The sequence below is a fragment of the Furipterus horrens genome, unplaced genomic scaffold, assembly GCF_987537825.1.
Source record: "Furipterus horrens unplaced genomic scaffold, mFurHor1.1.pri manual_scaffold_7, whole genome shotgun sequence".
Lineage (NCBI taxonomy): Eukaryota > Metazoa > Chordata > Mammalia > Chiroptera > Furipteridae > Furipterus > Furipterus horrens.
Window position 1 is genome coordinate 129,543,134 of NW_028327177.1, and position 19,356 is coordinate 129,562,489.

General features: G+C 37.7%; 1 protein-coding gene across 1 annotated transcript in view; it reads left to right on the forward strand.

Moving 5' to 3' along the window:
- The first annotated feature begins 2,249 nt into the window (after window positions 1-2,249).
- Window positions 2,250-19,356, forward strand: part of STT3B (STT3 oligosaccharyltransferase complex catalytic subunit B) — a 76,014-nt gene continuing 58,907 nt past the window's right edge. The window contains exon 1 of the mRNA XM_090284421.1: window positions 2,250-2,955. Within this exon, the coding sequence (XP_090140547.1) occupies window positions 2,642-2,955 (314 nt within the window). The 5' untranslated portion in view covers window positions 2,250-2,641. The remainder of the gene's footprint in view (window positions 2,956-19,356) is intronic.

Genomic DNA, 19,356 nt, shown 5'->3' on the forward strand with positions numbered 1-19,356 from the left:
ATAAAGGAGGCGCTTGATAAATACTTGTTGAGTGAACAAGAGAGTAGGTGAATAAATGAAGACCAAGAATAACAGGGTTTTTCGTACTGCTTTTACTTTTGCTGTTACCTTGAATTTCCATATATTGCATAACAGTTTCTCAGAGTATTTTCAGATAAGCGACTGCATTTGATATAAACAACTGACTAATAGAAGAAAGGTCAACCCATACAGGTGACTTACAGGGCTAGCAAGCAACAATGTGGGACCACAACGTACCCTTACCACTTTTCAGACCAGGACTCTGGCCATAAAGAAACTGAAAGGAAGCAAAAAAAAAAGATAATGTAGAACTTCATAGGGAGAATCTACAAAAAAGGCAATGAAATAGAAATATTCAAATTAAAACAAAAACACAAAGTAAATTTTATTTTAGGCTGAGAGAACTTTGGTTCATGGAACAGGGACACAAATACTGTATATGCTGCATTTTGGCACATATGGTTGAAGAGCATGTCACTTTTCTCGTACAACAGGGCTCAGTTAATATTGTCATAATTCTCATTAAATGAGGATACTCAATAAACGTCTGCTATTAAATTGTTGGCGGGAAAGGTCTATTTCTAGAAACCTTTTGATTCTTCCCTTAATGCAACTATTTATTTTTGTAAATAAAAGGAGAGAAGTTAATCAGTTAGCAGGTTAAAAGAGCAGCAGGATCCATTAGATTCAAAAAGCAATCTCAAACTAAATATTCTGTTAATTTATCTAACATTTTGAAAAGACCTATTTAAACACAATTTCTAAATGTGTTTAAATGTCCTAAATGTGTTAAATTTTTAAGACTTAAAATAATTGAGTGTCTTTATATTGAATACATTTTTTTAAGTCGTTATTTATTTTAAAAAAGGACAATTAATTTATATTAGAAGGTAATATAAATTAACTTCATGGATGGGGCTTGTGTCCGAGCAATTCTAGAGTCCCTACAAGTTTTTAAAACTTATTTTACCTTGAGTGTTGTCTATCGGGTTGCACTTTCTTTTTGGAAAGTATAAAAATACAACCTAAGCACTGGCTGCTGTGGCTCAGTGGATTCAGCATCGGCCTGCGAGCCAAGTGTCCTCGCTGGTTCGATTCCCAGTCAGGGCACATGCCTGGGTTGCAGGTCAGGTCCCCAGTTGGGGGCGCAAGTGAGAGGCAACCACACAGTGATGTTTCTCTCCCTCTCTCCTTTCCCCTCTCTAAAAATAAATAAATAATCAAATTAATTAATTGATTTTAAAAAATACAACCTAGACATGCAAAATTCGTGTACAGGGATCCTAAATCCGTTATCAATTACTAAAGAATTGGGTACCGGCTGAAAAGTCCTCTCAAAGTTGAACAGTTTTACTCCTTTGATGTAACGTATGCAGCCATTAAAATGAATTCCTGCATTTTCCCATATTTCCAGGGAACAAACATTATTTTTGCTGTTAGGAAAACACAAGAAGTGAAAAGAGACAAAGTCTCACTTTGCTTGCCTCCGTCTTTCCCGTGCTAGGGACTGTGAGTGGGCTCCGAAGTTTTCCACATTGGAAAACTTGTCTTAACTTGCAATCTCTGGTAGGCAGGACGCCCGTTGTACCCCGCAGGGCAGACCGTGGCGCCAACACGGGCGGCTCACTCGCTGTGCTGGGTGCAGGGCGCCCCGGGCGGCCGAGCCCCGCCGTTCAGAACCCCGCGACGAGGAGAGCTGTAGCGCGCCTGCGCGCTCAGTCACGTGGTAGGTGCTCCGCGCAGAGCGGGTTAAAAGTCGCGACCATGACAAGCCCGCGAACTATCCGGTAGGCGCGGCGCTCTCCGTCTCTCTTAAATTGATTTTGACGGAGGTCGCTCAGCTGCTGTTAACCACCTCCTGACCCCTCCCTCGGCCGGCTAAGTTCCATGCACCTAACAGAGCCTCCTTAGCGCCCGTCCTCTCCGACGACACAGGCGCGCGAAACCGCGTCTTTCAACTGACAATGAAACCGTAACCGCGCCGCACGGCCGCTCCGGACGAATGGGCGCGAGGGAGTGAGGGAAGGGGAAGGGGGAGGGCGGTCTGGCCAAACCCCGCCCCAGCTCGCGTCCCTATTGGCGGGCTCCGCAGTTCTGGGCCAGCCCCCTAACGGACCTGTCGCATTGTGACAGGTGGAAAAGCCAGTTCCTGTTGGGTTGGGGGCGGAGTCAGGTTGCTAAGCTCCGCCTGGGCTCCAGGGAGCTCCTCCTCCTGCTCTTCGCGGCGGGGTGGGCGGCGGGTGTGAGGGAGAATGTCATTGCTGTTCCGTTTCGAGGTACTGTCTACGTCTGCTCCTGTTCCTTCTCTGGCGCCCTCGTCCCGTCGGCTTTCGCCGCTGCCGCATCTGCACTGGGGATACGGATGGCTAGTGGGGCGCTAGGGCCATCCGAGTTGAGAGAGCGGCGATCGCGGCCGCTGCGGAGGCGTAGACTCCCCACCGCCGCCTCCACCCCCTGTTGCCCGGCCTCGCGGCGCTGAGGGCGGGAGCGCGCGTGGCTCTTCCCTCCTCCTTTTTCTTCCTCCTCCTCCTCCTCCTCTTCTGGTCCCCGCCCAGCACCCCTCGCACCAGGCGGCGGCGGCGGCGGCGGCGAGGAGCGAGACCCGCCGCCGGGGCACAACATGGCGGAGCCCTCGGCCCCGGAGAGCAAGCACAAGTCGTCCCTCAACTCGTCCCCGTGGAGCGGCCTCATGGCCCTGGGGAACAGCCGGCACGGCCACCACGGGCCCGGGGCCCAGTGCGCGCACAAGGCGGCGAGCGGCGTGGCGCCGCCGAAGCCGGCCCCCGCGGGGCTGTCCGGGGGTCTGTCGCAGCCGGCCGGCTGGCAGTCGCTGCTCTCCTTCACCATCCTTTTCCTGGCCTGGCTGGCCGGCTTCAGCTCGCGCCTGTTCGCCGTCATTCGCTTCGAAAGCATCATTCACGAGTTCGACCCTTGGTAAGTGCCCCGCCGCCCCTCCCCCGCCCGCGGCCCGCGGGGACCCGGGACCCGCGGCTCTCTCCGGATCTGGCCCCGCGCTGCCCGCCGAGCCCCGCTCACTCCCCGGCTGAGGCGGGCGCGCCCCCTGCCCGTGGGCGAAGTTTCCCCCGAGCAGCCCAAGGCAGGGCGTCGGGGTCCCCCAGTGGGACCTTGACCCCCGGCGGGGCAAGTGTGTCGACTCCCAGGAGGGTGAACGAAGCCCCCCGGCAGCCGGCGCGGGTCCCAGAGTCCGCACGGGCCACTCCCTGGAGCCAGCAGACTCGTGGCGGACTCCCGGTGCCCCCGCCCGTGGCTATCGCGTTCTTTCATTTTTGTGAGCGCGTGTTTGCTGGTCGGGATGGGATCGGCCAGAGGTTGCCTTGTTGCGGTTGGAGATGAGTCCAGATGTGCAGCAGCCCTTGTCTGCTCAGCCTCGCGGTTTGCCGCTTTTACCGTCTCTTTTTTTGCTCTTATTACACACGGGGAAAGGAGTGAGCGAGGTGTTGCAGGAAAGGAAATAACATCCCTGAAAAGTGATCTGAAAGCTACGGACTCCTATTTATTTAACATTAGATTTTTTTTTCAAGAGGGGCGTTTTTCAAGGCCCTTAAGTGCACTCGGCGCCTCACTATTCCACAACTATCTTGGGTTGCTTTTTAGAGCAAAATCGTTCCTCTCTTGGCCAAACGGTCACCCCTCAGTACGTTGTGCACAATATCCGAAAGTGTTGCATTAGTTCCTTTATCGGTCTCTGCAGGGGAGTTTGTGGATAGGAGAACAAACTACCATGGTGACAGGGAGCCCTCGACTGTAATCCCGGAGTTGCACAGGGGATCAGGGACTGACCTGAATGTTACAGAAAATCACCCCATTAAGAGCAGTAGCTAATTTAGACACTATTGGGATGTGAATTATTTAGATAGGAGGATTACTCTAATTTTTCCCAACTTGCCAACTTGAGTTTGTTTATGCCTTTTAAAATAACTGAATTTATTTTGCTGACTTATGAGCCTTGAGTTAATCTTACTTGCTAGATCTAACTAAATGTTAGGATTTTTATCATTTGAAACACACAGAGAAAATCTTGAGAGTTACTAAGTACATAGAGAATAAATATTTTGTGGAGTAAGTTACCCATATATCAAACTACTGAACTGGAGTTCTGTTATGGATAGAAAGAAATGGTAATGCATCTTGTATTGAATACCACAGGGGCCCACTTAGGGAGAAGTCAATTTAGGATAACAGTTAATTACTCTGACATTCTTTCATGAAACATTTTTATTCCATTTTAGAAGTTTTGATATTTTTTCTTATAACTTTTTTTTTAAGTTTTAATGTTATTGAAAGACTTTGCTATATGTTTTATTACAGAATTAGAAAATAACTTTTATGTTACTTGGAATGACAGAGAAAATAAATTACTGTGAAGCTTTGTGAACTAGACGCAGTATTCTTAGTCTTCCGCTTTGAAACACCAAATTAGATAAAAATGAAATTGGAACCAGAAAATGAAAACTGTTATTGTGCTCCTGAACAGTGTGAAAAAGAGAAAGTTCTGTTTTTTTCAGGTTATAGTAGAAGTGCATGGCTGACCAAACATCACTGGTAACAAAAATTGTATATTTTCAGGGTACCATTCTTACAAACGGAAGAATGTTGAGGGTAAAATTAGGGTTGCAGAAAAATACAGAGCTGAATGATGAGATGATTTTGTCGTTTTTTCCCCTTATTTTGAAGGAAGATTAGAAATCTGCATTAAGTCATCCAAAGATAAGTAATCATGAAAAGTCTTCTTGGATTGCTTTGCAGATAATATTCTTTTTTTTTTTAATTAAGTATGGCAAAGAATTAAAAGTTGTTTCCTTTCTTCAGTTTCAAGAATGTACTTGAAAAACATAACCCTTTTTTATCCACATGAAAATGTTTCACTTCTATTTTTCTATGTTTAAAAACACATTTCAGAAAATTTATCCTTCAGCTAAATGTGCAACATTTGAATTCTAAATGACATACATGAAGGTAAAGGTATATACAAGTCTTGAGTCTTAAAGACCTACTTAATTTAGGTGATCTGCTTACTGATAGTTTAAGTATTTACATTTTGTTTTATTTCTGATTAAATGTTTATGTTCATAACGTTAGATTTCTGATTAGTAGACAAGAGCCCTTTATAACAAAGGAATTGTCCCTATTCCTTATTGGAAACAGATAAACCTAAAGTCTAAGTATAATTCAAGTGGCTTTTATGAGAGAATTAGGTTTAAGGTAAAATGAAATCCTGTTTGTTCACTTTTCATATCCTTTAAAGATTTCAGGTAGGTAGGCCTCTTGTCCTTATAATCCGTTGTTGAAAAATTGTAAAGAGGGTGTTAGGTGTAGATTGCTTGTTGTTTGGATCTTTAAAACAGTTCTCCAAAGCTACTAATGGTATCAGTAGTTTGACTGATCTATAACATCCTAGTCGAACAGGCTAGCTTGGGCGTATCTCAGGTTACCATTTTAACATTTAGCAATGGACAGGAACCTTTAAGAATACTGAAGTAAATGTTCCTCTCAGGTTCTGTATCTACAAGCCAATTTATTCTGGCTTTCCCTGATCCCTTTTTTCATGTTTCTGTTACCAGCTTCATTTCTGAAGTATTTTTAGTGACTAGTTTTCTTTCTCTGTTTGTTATTTCTATACATTTTACAGTTCTTCAATTGTAGAAGACTCTAGTTAGCAGCTGAAGGAGACTCATTGTCACAAAGTTATACTTGTTTTTTAAATTCTCAGTTTTTTGAAAAAAGTAAATCTTACCAGTTATAATGGGAGGTATATGGTGTTGGATATTACATATTTACTGAATTTTAAAGTACAATGCACATTTTTAGAACTTAGGAACTTTTTTGGTAATATTTTCTTGCCATTTCACTTCATTAATTTCCTCCCTTATCAGTTGAGTTGATCAGGATTGAGGACACATTTGAGAATATGTTCTCTCTACTTGCCAAACAATTGGTTGACCAACTAGTTTAGCAGCACCTAATTTTATTTTTATCTGGAGCAAAATGTAGTTTCTACTTACTTTTTCTGTAACCGTTATACTTTTACGTTATATTAACCAAGTACTGTACCTTTTCCATAACTGCTACCTTGGTAAATTAGGGCCGCTTTTCCACAGAAGGAATGTAGAATCTCCCTCTGCGGGGAGAGCTGCCCTTCTCCCGGACTGCACAGGTGGCAGTGGCTTCTCCCCAGAGATGTGGAGAGAGAATCCTCTGAGCCTTGACTTTGGGCTGCAGTTAGCTGTAAAAGGGCAGAAAGCTGCTGTTCAGAGTTGAAACTTGGAATGCTGTTTTTTATAGACACTGTGGTATATATGTTGGTTAATTAGTACAGAACGTGTTTTCAAAGGAGTGATTGGAACATAAGCTGTTTGTAAATCGGGGATTACTTCCTGTGCTTTGAGGTTTCCATGTTTTTCTTCACTTTGCAGATGACAAAAAGAGGCTATCAACCTCAGTTCTGAAGAAGACAAAATGGGTAATAAAAACAGTTTCAGAACAAAACGTCCCCACATCTTAAAAAGTGGGGAATCATTAGCAATAGCAGTTCAGCTGCACTTCAGAACAGGTATACTGTCACATTTGATGTTTTAGGGAAAACTCATGGTAGTTAAAATTTTTCTAGCCCTGAGCTCTTGAGATCATTTTAAGTTACAAGAGCATTCAGGAGGAGCTGCAGGGAATGCACCGAGATGCTGGATTGGAGCTGCTCCCATTTGGGGTAAGTGTGGTGGCTCCTGTAGGTAGTAATCATGGGTTTCATGAGGCATATAATAGGTCCTGGGTTAGTTAGAATCTGTCAGCAATGACTTCGGAATTTTTGCTTTCTTTTTAGGGTTTTCTTGAGGACTAACTTGGATAAAACTGAACACTCCTTACTGCCATGTGTAGTTTGCATAAAGGCAACATTGTTTGTAGACCAAGCATTAGAAACTCAGAAAAAGATTTAGGTTTTAGGCTCTGACCCAGTTATGACTATGGGGAAACTTTCTAGTCTGTCCATACTTAATCTGTCCCTGACTTTTATGCCCTCAGTAAGTTTTAAGTGCTTTCTAATAGGAGAAAATGTTAGAAGTTCTTTTTGTTGTAATAGCTTAGTATTATCAGTGCATATTTGCTCTCAAAAATAGTGGAAAGATTAATATTTTCGATTGAGCGAATCCTTTTTTTTCTCAATTTGTGAAAGCTTAATGCTTTTAGGGACAATACTGCAATTAACCTGAATTGTAAAGTTTATAAAGGACTCCACAATGCAACAGATCTACATATTTCAGAATTGTTATATTATGAAATTTTTCAAACGTATGAAAAGTTGAAAGAATTTTATAGTGAACAGCCATACTTAACACCTAAATTCTACAGTTGGTGTTTTACTTCATCTTTCCATCTGTGCATTACTGTTTTTAAATCTTGCTTATAGACACTGAGAGTATACTGGTCATTGCAAAATAAAGAATGTTATCTTTGCTCCCTAACTCCATAATGAAGAGGATCTCTTTTTTTTTTTTTTTTTTTGGATATCATTTGTTTTCTATAGTACTTGAACATAATTGGTATAAATACTTCTATAGGATCCTCAGTTGGACTGCAGATTCTGGGTTTTGGTTAGTATCTTACCTGAGTACATCATTAATTGGTACATTAGCCCATGTGTGTTAAGTAACTTGGCTTTGCTGAATTTGATGTTTGAGGAGAAACTCAGAAGTTGTTAACAGGGTATATATGATGATGATATTAGACTTAATTGATGTGTAACTCCTAAATTCTTTTGAATTATTAGAAGCCTTTTATTGGTCAGCCTGTTGCTTACTCTGTCTTATTCATGTTCCTTCTTTGCCATGTTTCATCCAGTAGTAAGACTTAATTTAATTTCATGTATAATTGCAAAAGTGGCTTCCTGTTGGTTCCTATAATGAATAGGAAAAAAGAAATTTCAAGTAATCACAAATATAATACATGGACCAAATTAATACACTGAAAGGGAAAGGAATGTAAATGGTTACCCCATCTTCACTCCTTTATTTGAGTTACCTGAATCTGGTGGTTATTTTTTGTTTTTAAGCCACTTACTCTTTTCTGAGATTTCTGTGTCCTCACTTTACCTACTTGTGAACGTGAATCATTTCCAAGGACTTAAAAACTTATATAGAAAGTGGCAATACTATAGAATTGGGTTGGGGGTTTGAGAGGAAGGAGTATGTCAGGTGAGAGTAAGGATTAGAAGAGACTCTTAAATTTTAGGTAAATGTAGGTTACTGGCATCTGTTCACGAGGAAACCTAACCACTGTTTGGAATTTTATTTCTTTGGAAAAATGTTTTCATAGTTTAAAAAGATAGCTAAACATGTTTTAGAATATAACCTGTATGTAAGTTGGTGAGTGCCTCTATGTCAGTCAAGTTTGTACTATTCTTAAATAAGTGAATTTTTAAGGAATTGTGGCTGGTACCCTAAATAAAGTGACCATATCATCTATGACCATTTTTTTGTTTCTTTCTATGGAACTTAGTGTTGTAGGATAACTTTAATATATGGTGTAAATTGTAGTAAACGCTCAGTTTTTACAGTGTCTTACAACTTGATTTTAGATCTCCTAATTGAGACTAGGAAACATCTTTTATTTCTACAAATAAAACTTAGTATTGCTCACAAGGATTGAATAATACAGGTCTGCCTATGTCCTTTTTACTATATCCTTTGCCTCCAAGGCCAACTTAAATGATTCATTTAATTTGCTTTCTAATCAGCCACCCTGACTTAAGTCTTAACATATTGGCCTATCAAAATGCCTGGGCACAATCTGTGTTCTAGCTAAGCTCACTAGCTTGGTGATGGCTAATTGCTTTGCTTTAATGTAGGAAAGGGAGAAGAGTTGATGATGGCTTGAAGTTTTGAAACCTGGATGACTAGGGAATTTTCAGAGCTAGGAATTTGAAGAGAATAGCTGAATGTGAGTAAAACGTAATTGAATCCAAGTGAATGTTTTCATTTTGTTTGTAAAAAGTTCATATCAATGAGGTTGGAAGTATTAAGCCATTCCACTTAAGGGGTAGAAGCTAAACTTTCAGAGTAGACACAGAATTCTGTAGTCTGAAAGACTTTTAGAGTACTTAAGTGTTGGCTTGTCTTGTTTTTGGGCAAAGAAGCTGATTATGAGAAAGGTGAAGTACTTTTCCTAAGGTGGTACAGTTTGAGCTTGGCTGGATTCTTTTGTTTTCTTTGCACCTGTGCTTGCATAAGAGGGAATTTTATGAGAGGTTGTTTGAAACTTATTTCAGATGATGAGGGGAAGTTAGTTTCTACCACAGTATTGGAAATGGTAAGTCAAGTTTAGCTATGGAAACAGCTTTTGTGTCAAGTTTGACATCTTTTAGGGTTAGTGATTTTAAAAATTGTGTAATTTCCATAAGCTAATCCTATAGTTTTAAATTCTCAAACTTTATTTTTGATCTTTTCCCCTTCATTCTTATCCAAAGGGAAATATTGCAAGAAGAAAAAGAAATTTTATGTTTATATTGGTGAGATGTTAATGATTAGTTGATAATCAAGTTGATAATTTTCGTTTGGGGTTTCCTTTTAATTTTGCTTCATGTCTTCCAGTTTTATTAGCTATTCTCAGTTAAATATTTTTCTTCTCAGTACTGTGTTCTTCATTGAAATCTAGCAATATGTATCAAGTGTGTGTGTATAAATGTGTGTATATATATAATATAATTGACATATTAGTTTAAGGTGTATGACATAAGGTTTCAATATCTGTATACATTTCAAAATGATTACCACAGTAAATCTAGTTAACATTCATTACCGTACATAGTTAAAATTTTCTCTTTCTTGTGAGAACTTTTAAGATCTTCTCTTTTAGTACTTCATGTCTATTCAAACTCCTGTAAATAGTGTTTAATGTATTGAAATATTAAAATTTTTGTAGAAGATTGATGACGCTGGGTTGTCTGTAATTTTAATTGTGTAGTTATCATGGGGTCTTGAATAGCTTGTATTTCTCTTACATTGCTTTCCATGTTGTTTTCATCGTCCAGTCTTCCATGATTACCACTTCTTATTTTTTCCCAAATTTTTGTTTTCTTCGTTGATTTAGTACTATCTTGGTCTTTAGGAAGAATGGGAGAGGTATGATAGGATCCTTCCAGAAACAGCCTTTGGGAAATAAGTTTTATTCAAAGAGAGGTAAAGCAAAGGTCATAGACTTTTACATAGGAACTTGAAATCTGTGGTGTGTGCAAATTTGGCATTATGTGTTAGCAAGTGATTATATTGGAAACATGATTCCAGCTTACACACTTTCTTAAAATTAGAAAATAGTTCTTAACACAGACTTGAATGCTCTATTGCATTTCTGTTTATTGGTCAGAATGATTTTGATCAAATTCAGGGGCTTTTTTTTTCTGCTGTGCATTAGTGTGGAACCCATACTACAACACGTAAATGGATAGCAGTTGATTTGTTTTGTGAACAAATAGAGGATTGTTACCGTAGTTAATTCATTGTTAGTTGAAAATGTAAACAACCTATCTCATAAGAAAGGTATACATGCTTATTATCCATTCTCCCCCAAATCCCATGTAATACATGCCAGAGAGAAATATAAATGACTTTGAATTAGGCTTTATTTGGATAATGGTCCAACTTAATGATTTAAGCTATATTAATCCCTCTGGTATTCCTCTTATATGAATTCCCCAAGGAAGTGGGGATTCTTTTCTGAAGTATATTAACTGTTAGAAGACATGCCAGGCATACTTCATTCAGAAATAACAATCTAGTATAGCTTAGGTGCTTTACATTTGAGAGGTATAAATACAAGTTTTTAAAATCCCAATATAAGGTAAATTCATTTAAATATCGTTCCGGACCATTCATTTAACACTAAATAAGCCAGAACAATTTTGAAGACGATTTTAACACCTGTAATGCAAAAACACTCAAGGAGACTTGTTACTTGTTCTTTGCCTAAATGAGCAAGATACTGTTATGGTGATAATGGCACTCGTTCCCCCCCCCCCTTTAATGATAATAATAATATTAATAACTTACTGTTCTAATTATAGACAGAATAACAGATGATCTTTTATGGTAAGAACAGCTTTTTGGATCTTCCTAGAATATTTATTCCTACACTGTATGGGGAACATAGTGAGTGTTCAATTTGTATTAACACAGATCTTTTATCCTTAATGATAACCACACTTCGTGTTTTGGTATTGATAATAGTACAGGAATTCTCTATTGTGTGGCATCTATCTTGATTAACCTTGAATTTGACTGTGATGCCAGTAAAATCCTATGTGTAGCTGTGATACTGTAATTTATAGTAAGAAATATTTGTTTGGTCTTCATCCCTGTTTCCATACAGAGTTTCTAAAACCCTAAGCAATTGTGTGTGTGGGGGGGGGTCTTTTGCTTTGTTAATGAGGTGACTTTTGGAAAGCCCCTAGGTAATCTAAGGATAGGGGCTGGTTTCCTGTCGAGCCCACCTTGTGATTAGAGGGTTGGAACTGTAAGCCCCACCCCCTGACCTTCTTCTGGGAGGGGAGTGGGACTGGGAGTCAAATCCCCTGTGGTCAATAATTTAATGGAGCCTCCATAAAAACCCAAAAGGACTGAGTTCATAGAGCCTCCAGATTGGCGAACATACAGAGATTTGGGGAGAGTGCTGTGCTAGGAGAGGTTATGGAACCCCCACATCCCTTCCCATATATCTTGTCTTATGCATCTTTTCCTCCTGCCTGTTCCTGAGTTTTATGTTTTTGTTATAAACGGGTGATCTAATATAAAATGTTTCTCTGAGTTCTGTGAACTGCTCTAGCAAATTAGTCAAACCCAAAGGAAGGGGTCGTTGGAATATAGTCTTTGAGTTAGAAGCACTGGTGACAGCTTGAAATTGCAGTTGGTGTCTGAAGTTGGCGTGGGTGAAGTGTGAGACTTGCAGGACTGAGCCCTTAACCGTGGGATCCGATGTTATCTCCAGGTAGCTAGTGTCAGAATTGAGTTGAATTGTAGGACACTCAACTGGTGTCCGGTGTCTGAGAATTGCTTATAGTGTGAATCCCTCCCCTAGACACACACTCCTCTTAGTAGCGAACATCATAATTTCTCTTTCAATTAAGGTGTCACTTTAATCTTATAGAAGGAAAGAGTTAATGAAGATGCTTACAGAGGTAATTTATGTGTGTCAGTGATTACCTTTAGCAATCGGGAGACGGCTGCTGGCTGGCTTAACTTCGGAAGAGTCTTAATGGAAGGAGATTTTTGTTACATGAATATTTTTTCCAAGTACAGGTAACTCTTAGGGAGTTCTATCTCAAGTTTTAACTCACTAGTTAAGGAACACTGAACAAGAAAAGAGAGACTGGTTAATATCTAAAAAACATGACAAAAGTTTCAGTGCTGTTAATTTTACAGATAGATGAAAAAAGACATGTCAGCAATAGAAGTAAAATTTCTGAGCTGGCATTTTGTTTGAACTTCAATAATCTATCTTGATATGGAGGAAGAATAAGAATAGAAATTATCATTGTATATACTGGCATTAGAATATGCTAAATTAATGAAAGTGTTGAGTTTGGGTGGAGGTAGATTAATGATCCATTTGGTTTCTTGGCCCTTAATTTAACTATTATTATAGGTGATTCATATTGAAACTAAGCAACACTTTAGGAAGGCATCACAGGTCTGATCTCATTTAAACTTTCTCATAAGAGGTTAAAGTATACCAAATAAAAATATTCATTAGGGATGAACTAAGTTTTTTGTCTGTATTAAAGTATTTCTGCAATGGAAATATTTTGTGTCTAATTACTGGGAGGGTCAATTGAATATTGTAGGTCCTGAGAGTTAAATAAGCCAAGACATGAAGTCTTTATCTTCGTTTGCTCTGCTTGAGCTCTAGCAAAATGGTCAGCTCATTAATTATACTATTATTCCATGTAATAACAGTATTCCTGTGAGTGGTCTGAATCTAATTGCTGTGGTGATCAGTTTTAGATGTTTTTGCTTAAAAATGATGTGTGATTTAAAAAACAAAATATTAATGTGCCTTTTAAAAAATCTGTTATACTGAGCAGGATTTGTTGAATATATTGACAATTATAACATTGCATAGGTTTTTAATTTTTTAATTTAATAGATTTGCTTTATGGAAATTTAATTTTGATACTAAAATTATTTTTACTCTAGACCACAGCTAAAGAAAACTTATTTTAATATGCTAACCAGCTTTCTGGCATTTGAAGGAACAAGATAATGAAACAATGTGGTCGATGAAATTAATCTTAAAATTGTGTAAAAACCAGTCATTTGTTCAAAGTAGAAGAATGAGCTTGAGGAGCAACTAGTATCTTTTTAAATATATTTTTTGAAGGTTGTTAAAATGAGCCAGTCACTTCATTAGAAAGGGAGATAGATCTTTTCTCCTATTAAGCTACTTTAATTTTGGTTGTTAAAATAATTTACCACATATTAATAGTGTCTAATATAAACAGCATTTAAAAGAAAAGGTTTTCCTTTAGAAGTAAAAATCATTCTAGACTTCTAAAAGTTTGTATAATAAGTATTTGATGTTATAACTGTTGGATATGAATTGCAACACAATATAAATTTATATAAATAAAAATTTAATAAATCAAGCTGTATTGAAAATTCTAGTTGCATATAAAAGAATTTATAAACCCATACGGGTAATTATGAACATAATGATAAACACCTGAGAAACCCTTACCCAACTCTAGAACTAGAACATTGCCAATTTCACATCTATTCAAGTTCCTTCTCTAGTATATTCTCCTGGTTTCCCTCTCAGCACTAGGAAACCATTGTCCTGAGTTTCGTTTAACATTTCCTGTGCCATATTTTAAAAAAAACAAAAAAACAAAAAAAAAACTCATGTATGTACCTCTAGAGAACATATTGCTAGGTTTTGCTTTGGAGCTTTATACTATCACCTTCTTGTAATCTTCAACTTGCATTTATGCATTTGCTAGTTGACGGGCATTTGGGTTTCCAGTTTTTCAGAATGCTACTATGATACATATATGTGCATGTTTGCTAGGGTATATGCCTTGGAATTTTATCATAATATGTTTCAGTTATTTATAAAAGTATATTGCATCACTCCAAAATTTAGTGACAAAACTATTTCCTTCACAATTCTGTGGATTCAGTGGGAGGTTCTGCTTCATGTTGTCAGCTGTGTTGCAGGGGTGATTGCAGTCTTCTGGAGGCGCAACAGGCTTTGGGCAGCTGGGCCTAGAAGGACTGGGATGCTAGACAGTTGAGAGTAATCTGGAATCTTGATTGAGAGCTCAGCTGGCGCTTTTGGCTCCTTGTGGCTGCTTGGGCTGCCTCACACCAGTGTGGCTGGATTCTAAGAAAGCATTCCATGAGAGGAAGCTGCCAGGCCAATTAAAGGCTAGGCTTGGAATGACCAGGGTCACTTACACTGTTTTATTGTTCAACATAGACACAGGCCTATAGCACAGTCAAAGGAGAAGAGGCATATACAGGTTGGGGACAGAATTGTTTAGGGCCAGTCTTTGGAGACTGGCAACCACAGTGTGTTTATCATTTTTATTTCCTTTTCTGTAACTACCTTTTCATTTCTTTAGTTAACTATTTTGAGTTGTTTGGGATTTTTTTAAGGGAGGGGAGACTAAGTCTGGGTTAAATTTGTTGCAAATCTTAATGTATTTTGTGGTTCATTGATCCTTAAGCAATCTTATGAGATAGATATTTTATTACCCCCATTTTACAAATGAGAGAAGCACTGCTAAGTATGTTAAGAGAATAGGCTTTTAAGTCAGACAGCCTCAGGCAGTATTTTTGGTATGAAGAATAGCATGTGTATACATGTGCAGTTATGAAATATTGGGTTGGCAAAAAAATCTGTATACTTTTCTTCTGTAAAATAAAAGACATATTTTTACCAATAACCTTACTGATTTGGATATTCTGAGTATGTCAGTTTTCTCCCGCTATTGGCTTCTAGAGGACAGAGGCCAGGGGTGCTGCTAAATATCTTCTAATGTATAAGACAGCCCCACAGCAAAGAATTATTTAGTCAAAATGTCAAAAGTACCAAGAAACTGTGCAAACCACTTTTGACACATTCATCAGTCACAGCACATCCTCCATACACTGCACAAATCTTTTTTTGCATTTCAGTTGCACTTTTTCCTTTCTTGAAATAATAAAGCATAATATGCTGAAAATGTTTCGTATTTTCTTCCATCTTCAGTATTAAAATGGCTACGCAAATATTCACCAATTTTGATAAGTTTTTAAATGCATGCTGATATGACAGCTGTCACAATACAATCTTAACAAAATTGTTTCGAATGAAGTTAAAGACAACTAAGCACTACTAGGACGAACGATTATAAGGAAAAAACCTAACAGACTTTTTGGCCAACCCAACAGCATGATGTCTCCATCAATCTACTTGTTACATACCTCCCACACCAAAAGATTGAGACTTAGAAAAATTTCCAAGTAATTTTATTCATTTATAGTCCATTTGAATGTTTTAGATAAAGTAACTCGTTTATAAGGAGACTCAGGCCAGTTGTAGCCAAGTGACTTGCCCAGAGTGAAGACAGCTAGACCCAGCACATTCAGCTTCAAGTTCTTTCTTGTCTTATCTGCCTTTCCCATGCCTCAGTAGTTTTCTTCTAAATTATTCAGTTGGATCAGTCAGTCAGCATCTGATAATCTGTTGCAAACACTTGTGTTTTTGGTAGCCAAACTAATTCTGCTGTCACTTCTCCCACTTTGAGGGTTTCATGGAGTTCAGTAGAGAGTTGAAAAAGGAATTGGCTGGTTTTCTTGACTGAACCTACCTCCAAACTTTATTGGGGAAATCAAGGTTCTTAAGTTTTGTAGTCAAAATAGTTCTATAAAATTATAATAGAAGCCAGAGCTTCACAATTAGTACTCAAATATTTGCCTTAGGTAGTTTAGAGAGAACACGGTTGGCATACAGCTGAATTACCTTAAAACTGAAAATGCCACAGAGCAATTCTGAGTTCCACAGGACTTTGGATAAAATAAACAATTTGCCTGAACAAATACAAAATATGCAGAAATAAACTTGTAGACACTTCTTCCCAAACCTCATTTAGGAAGATTGTCCTTTGTATAAAGTATAGTTTCTGATCATTACAACCCTCATTTAAGAAGATTGTTCTGTGTATAAGTGTAGTTTCTGATCATTACAATCCTATACACTGAAAACAGACATCTCAGTATATCTCGCCAGTATGGAGGCAACACTTCAGGCAGCATGACTTATTTTCATGTCATCAGACAATGATGCCTTTCAAAGGCAGGAATGAAAGTGATAATAGTACTTATTGGAGGTATTCTTTGACATGTAGTGGAATACAAGCATCTTTAGACTTTGACTAGGAATCTTTCCCACCAGTGATACGAGCCATTGCATGACTGAGCCTCTCATTCATTTTTATTCTTTCCGGTCTCAGATTCTTCCGCTTTCAGTGTCATGCATGAAAATTACCCTTCCTTAGGAAGTACACTGAAGTATAACATTTGTTATGAGGTCGATGCAGTGTTACCATGATAAAACATAGGTGTCAAGTAATTTGGCAAAAAGTATAATGACAGATTCCACCAGGTTGAGTATAGAGTAAAACCATTTGTAAAAAAGAGGGGGAACATAAAGTCCATTTAAAATCCCATAAATGCATGAGTAACATTTGTAATTTTCAGAATAAACACATTTTAAAAGAGTGTTCCAAAAACATGCTACTCTGAGTTTAATACATGTTATTTTATAGAAATTAATAAAATTACTTTAGATACGTGAAGGAAGCTAATCATATAGTCGAGTAATTTCACATCACCTTGCTTTAAACCCCTCTTGAAAGTGGGGAAGAAACTGACTCATTCTCCTTTTATTTTTGTTCTTAACTCCTTGAGTATTTTTACTGATACTTTCCTTTTGAAAATGGAGTGCTAAAAACTAGGTAAATTGGATCACTTTTGGTTTCTCTGGAATACAGAATGAACTTCATGCCTAGAAGAGAGCACAAAAATTATTTGTTATGGTGACTGCTAAAGCATGTTCTGAAGAACACATATCCTAGAAATTGTAGTTCAAAACAAAATAACTTATAATTTAAATTTGGAAAAGACTGCGTACCCCATTTACTTATTTTTATAATACATACTAGTATGTTAAAGGCCAGGAAATTATTGAATACAATATTTTATTTAACTTAGTGTTTACCATATTTAATTTAGGAATCACTGTAGGAATTTTTTAGTGTTTCATGCAATGCAGTTTGGGAAAAACTGATTTAGTTGCTTTTTTTGATAGATGAGAGTGTCTGATCATTTATACCATCCCTCTAATTTATTTTGGTGACTAAGTTGAGTATTTTGACACCCAGCTTTTCTGTACTTAGTACTGTGTCAGATTTTAACATTGCTCTGTAGCTTATGACTATGCCTCCCCTTAAGTCTTAAAATTTAAAATGTCCAGGGAAGCCTATATATACTGCTTATTTGGAGTGATTGTTTTATTTTATTTTCTCCCTTGATGTCATCCCTCCCCCACAAATGTTGTTCATTTCTCTTTTGATCTTATTAGTTAGCCAAACAATTCTGGTTTTTTAATCATAGCAAATTGTGGGATATTATTACTATATAATAATTGGATGTTATTAATATATATAATGCTTGTTAGTTGGAAATCTTATTTCTGTCATATGTGAATATGTGTCCTAACTTAAATGTTTATAATACATATTTATATAGTGCTTGTTAGTTGGAAATATTATTTATATAATTATTATATAATGCCAATAACAGGTAATAATCTAATAATAAATAAATGTAAATATAACATGTTTATATGTTAACATTTGTTGGGAGATCTTGTTTCTATAATATGAACGTGTGTCTGACTTAAGTATGTATTATACACGTGTGTGCGCTATGTAGAGAAAAAGAATACATGCAAGTGTGTGTACCTGTCTCTTTTGCCTAGGATTTTTAGATTTCAGTCTGTATTTGATTTAACTGAGCAAATAGTTATAAATTATTGAATACATTATTTTATACGTGATCCTAGATTTTTTTTTGAATGGCACTAGGACACATTATGAACCTCTTACTTTGATGTAATTTTTTGGTACCAGCGTCTCATTTTTCTTTCCTTTTGTCCAATTAGTTTGTGTCCTTTATAAAACAGAAGAGGCCCTCCTTTTTAAAATAGATACTTATAGAAATTGATAGCTGTCACTGCCAGTTAAGGCAAAAGTTAAGAAATAGGACTAAAATAGATAAGGATCTTGTTTTCAATTAATGTGTTATTTGGAAGAAGTTTTACTGTATGTTCTTATGATTCTAATATCTTTTTATTTGTAATGCATCTCACCTTAAGAAGGAGGGTATAGAGAAGCTCTAAGAAGTCTGCAGGATGTTTTGAGCTTTTGAATAACAATCCTTGTTTTTTTTCCATGGGTTGCTCTGGAGTCTTTAACAGGTAGTTTGTCAGTCTGATACATACAGCCTGCTCTCTGCTTATGAAAGATCTTGAATCAGAATGACCCATCCATCAGTTGTAAGAATAGAGAGGTTAGCGAGAGTGGTCTTAACACCCAGTAGGAAGTGCTTGTACGCAAAATGAGTATTGGTAATTTGGTGGTGTGGCAGTAGTTAATCTATGTATTTGTGGGTCTTTACAAACTTTAGAATTGACCTAGTAAAAATGAAATAGTAAAATGATTTCTTATTCTGTATCACTAGTAATCCTTTGAAATTTTATTGTTTTGTTGTTACTTAAATAAGGATATGAATATCTAATACTAGGCTTGAATATATCCTTACATAGGAGTTTCCATAGTTTGTTATATAATCAGCTTTATGTTTAATATGGTTATCTAGACAGTGTTCATATGTATCGTATCACATGGCATGATTGGATTTAGATAGTTTTAGTAGTCTTAGTAAACTGGGTTTTTTTCTGCTGTGGTGTACTTATTTAATTAGCATGTCATACCGGCATGCTTTTGTTTTTGATCCTGCCACTAGATGGCAGAAATAATAAAAGGTAGATTGAAATGCTAGCTTTAGCTTGTGGCCTTTAGCTGCTTTGTACTTTTCTTTTACCTTGGTATGTATGAAGTATGCCAACTAATGGGACTTTGTAGATCTGGTACCTTGTTTAGCCTGAGAGTACCTAGTGAACAAGGTGAAGGAGAAGAGAAGGAACAGAAGAAAACCTTTAATCCTGTCTGTAATCATTGGTGTTGTAACACTTTGCTTTTCATTTCTCTTTTTATTTTCTCTTTGT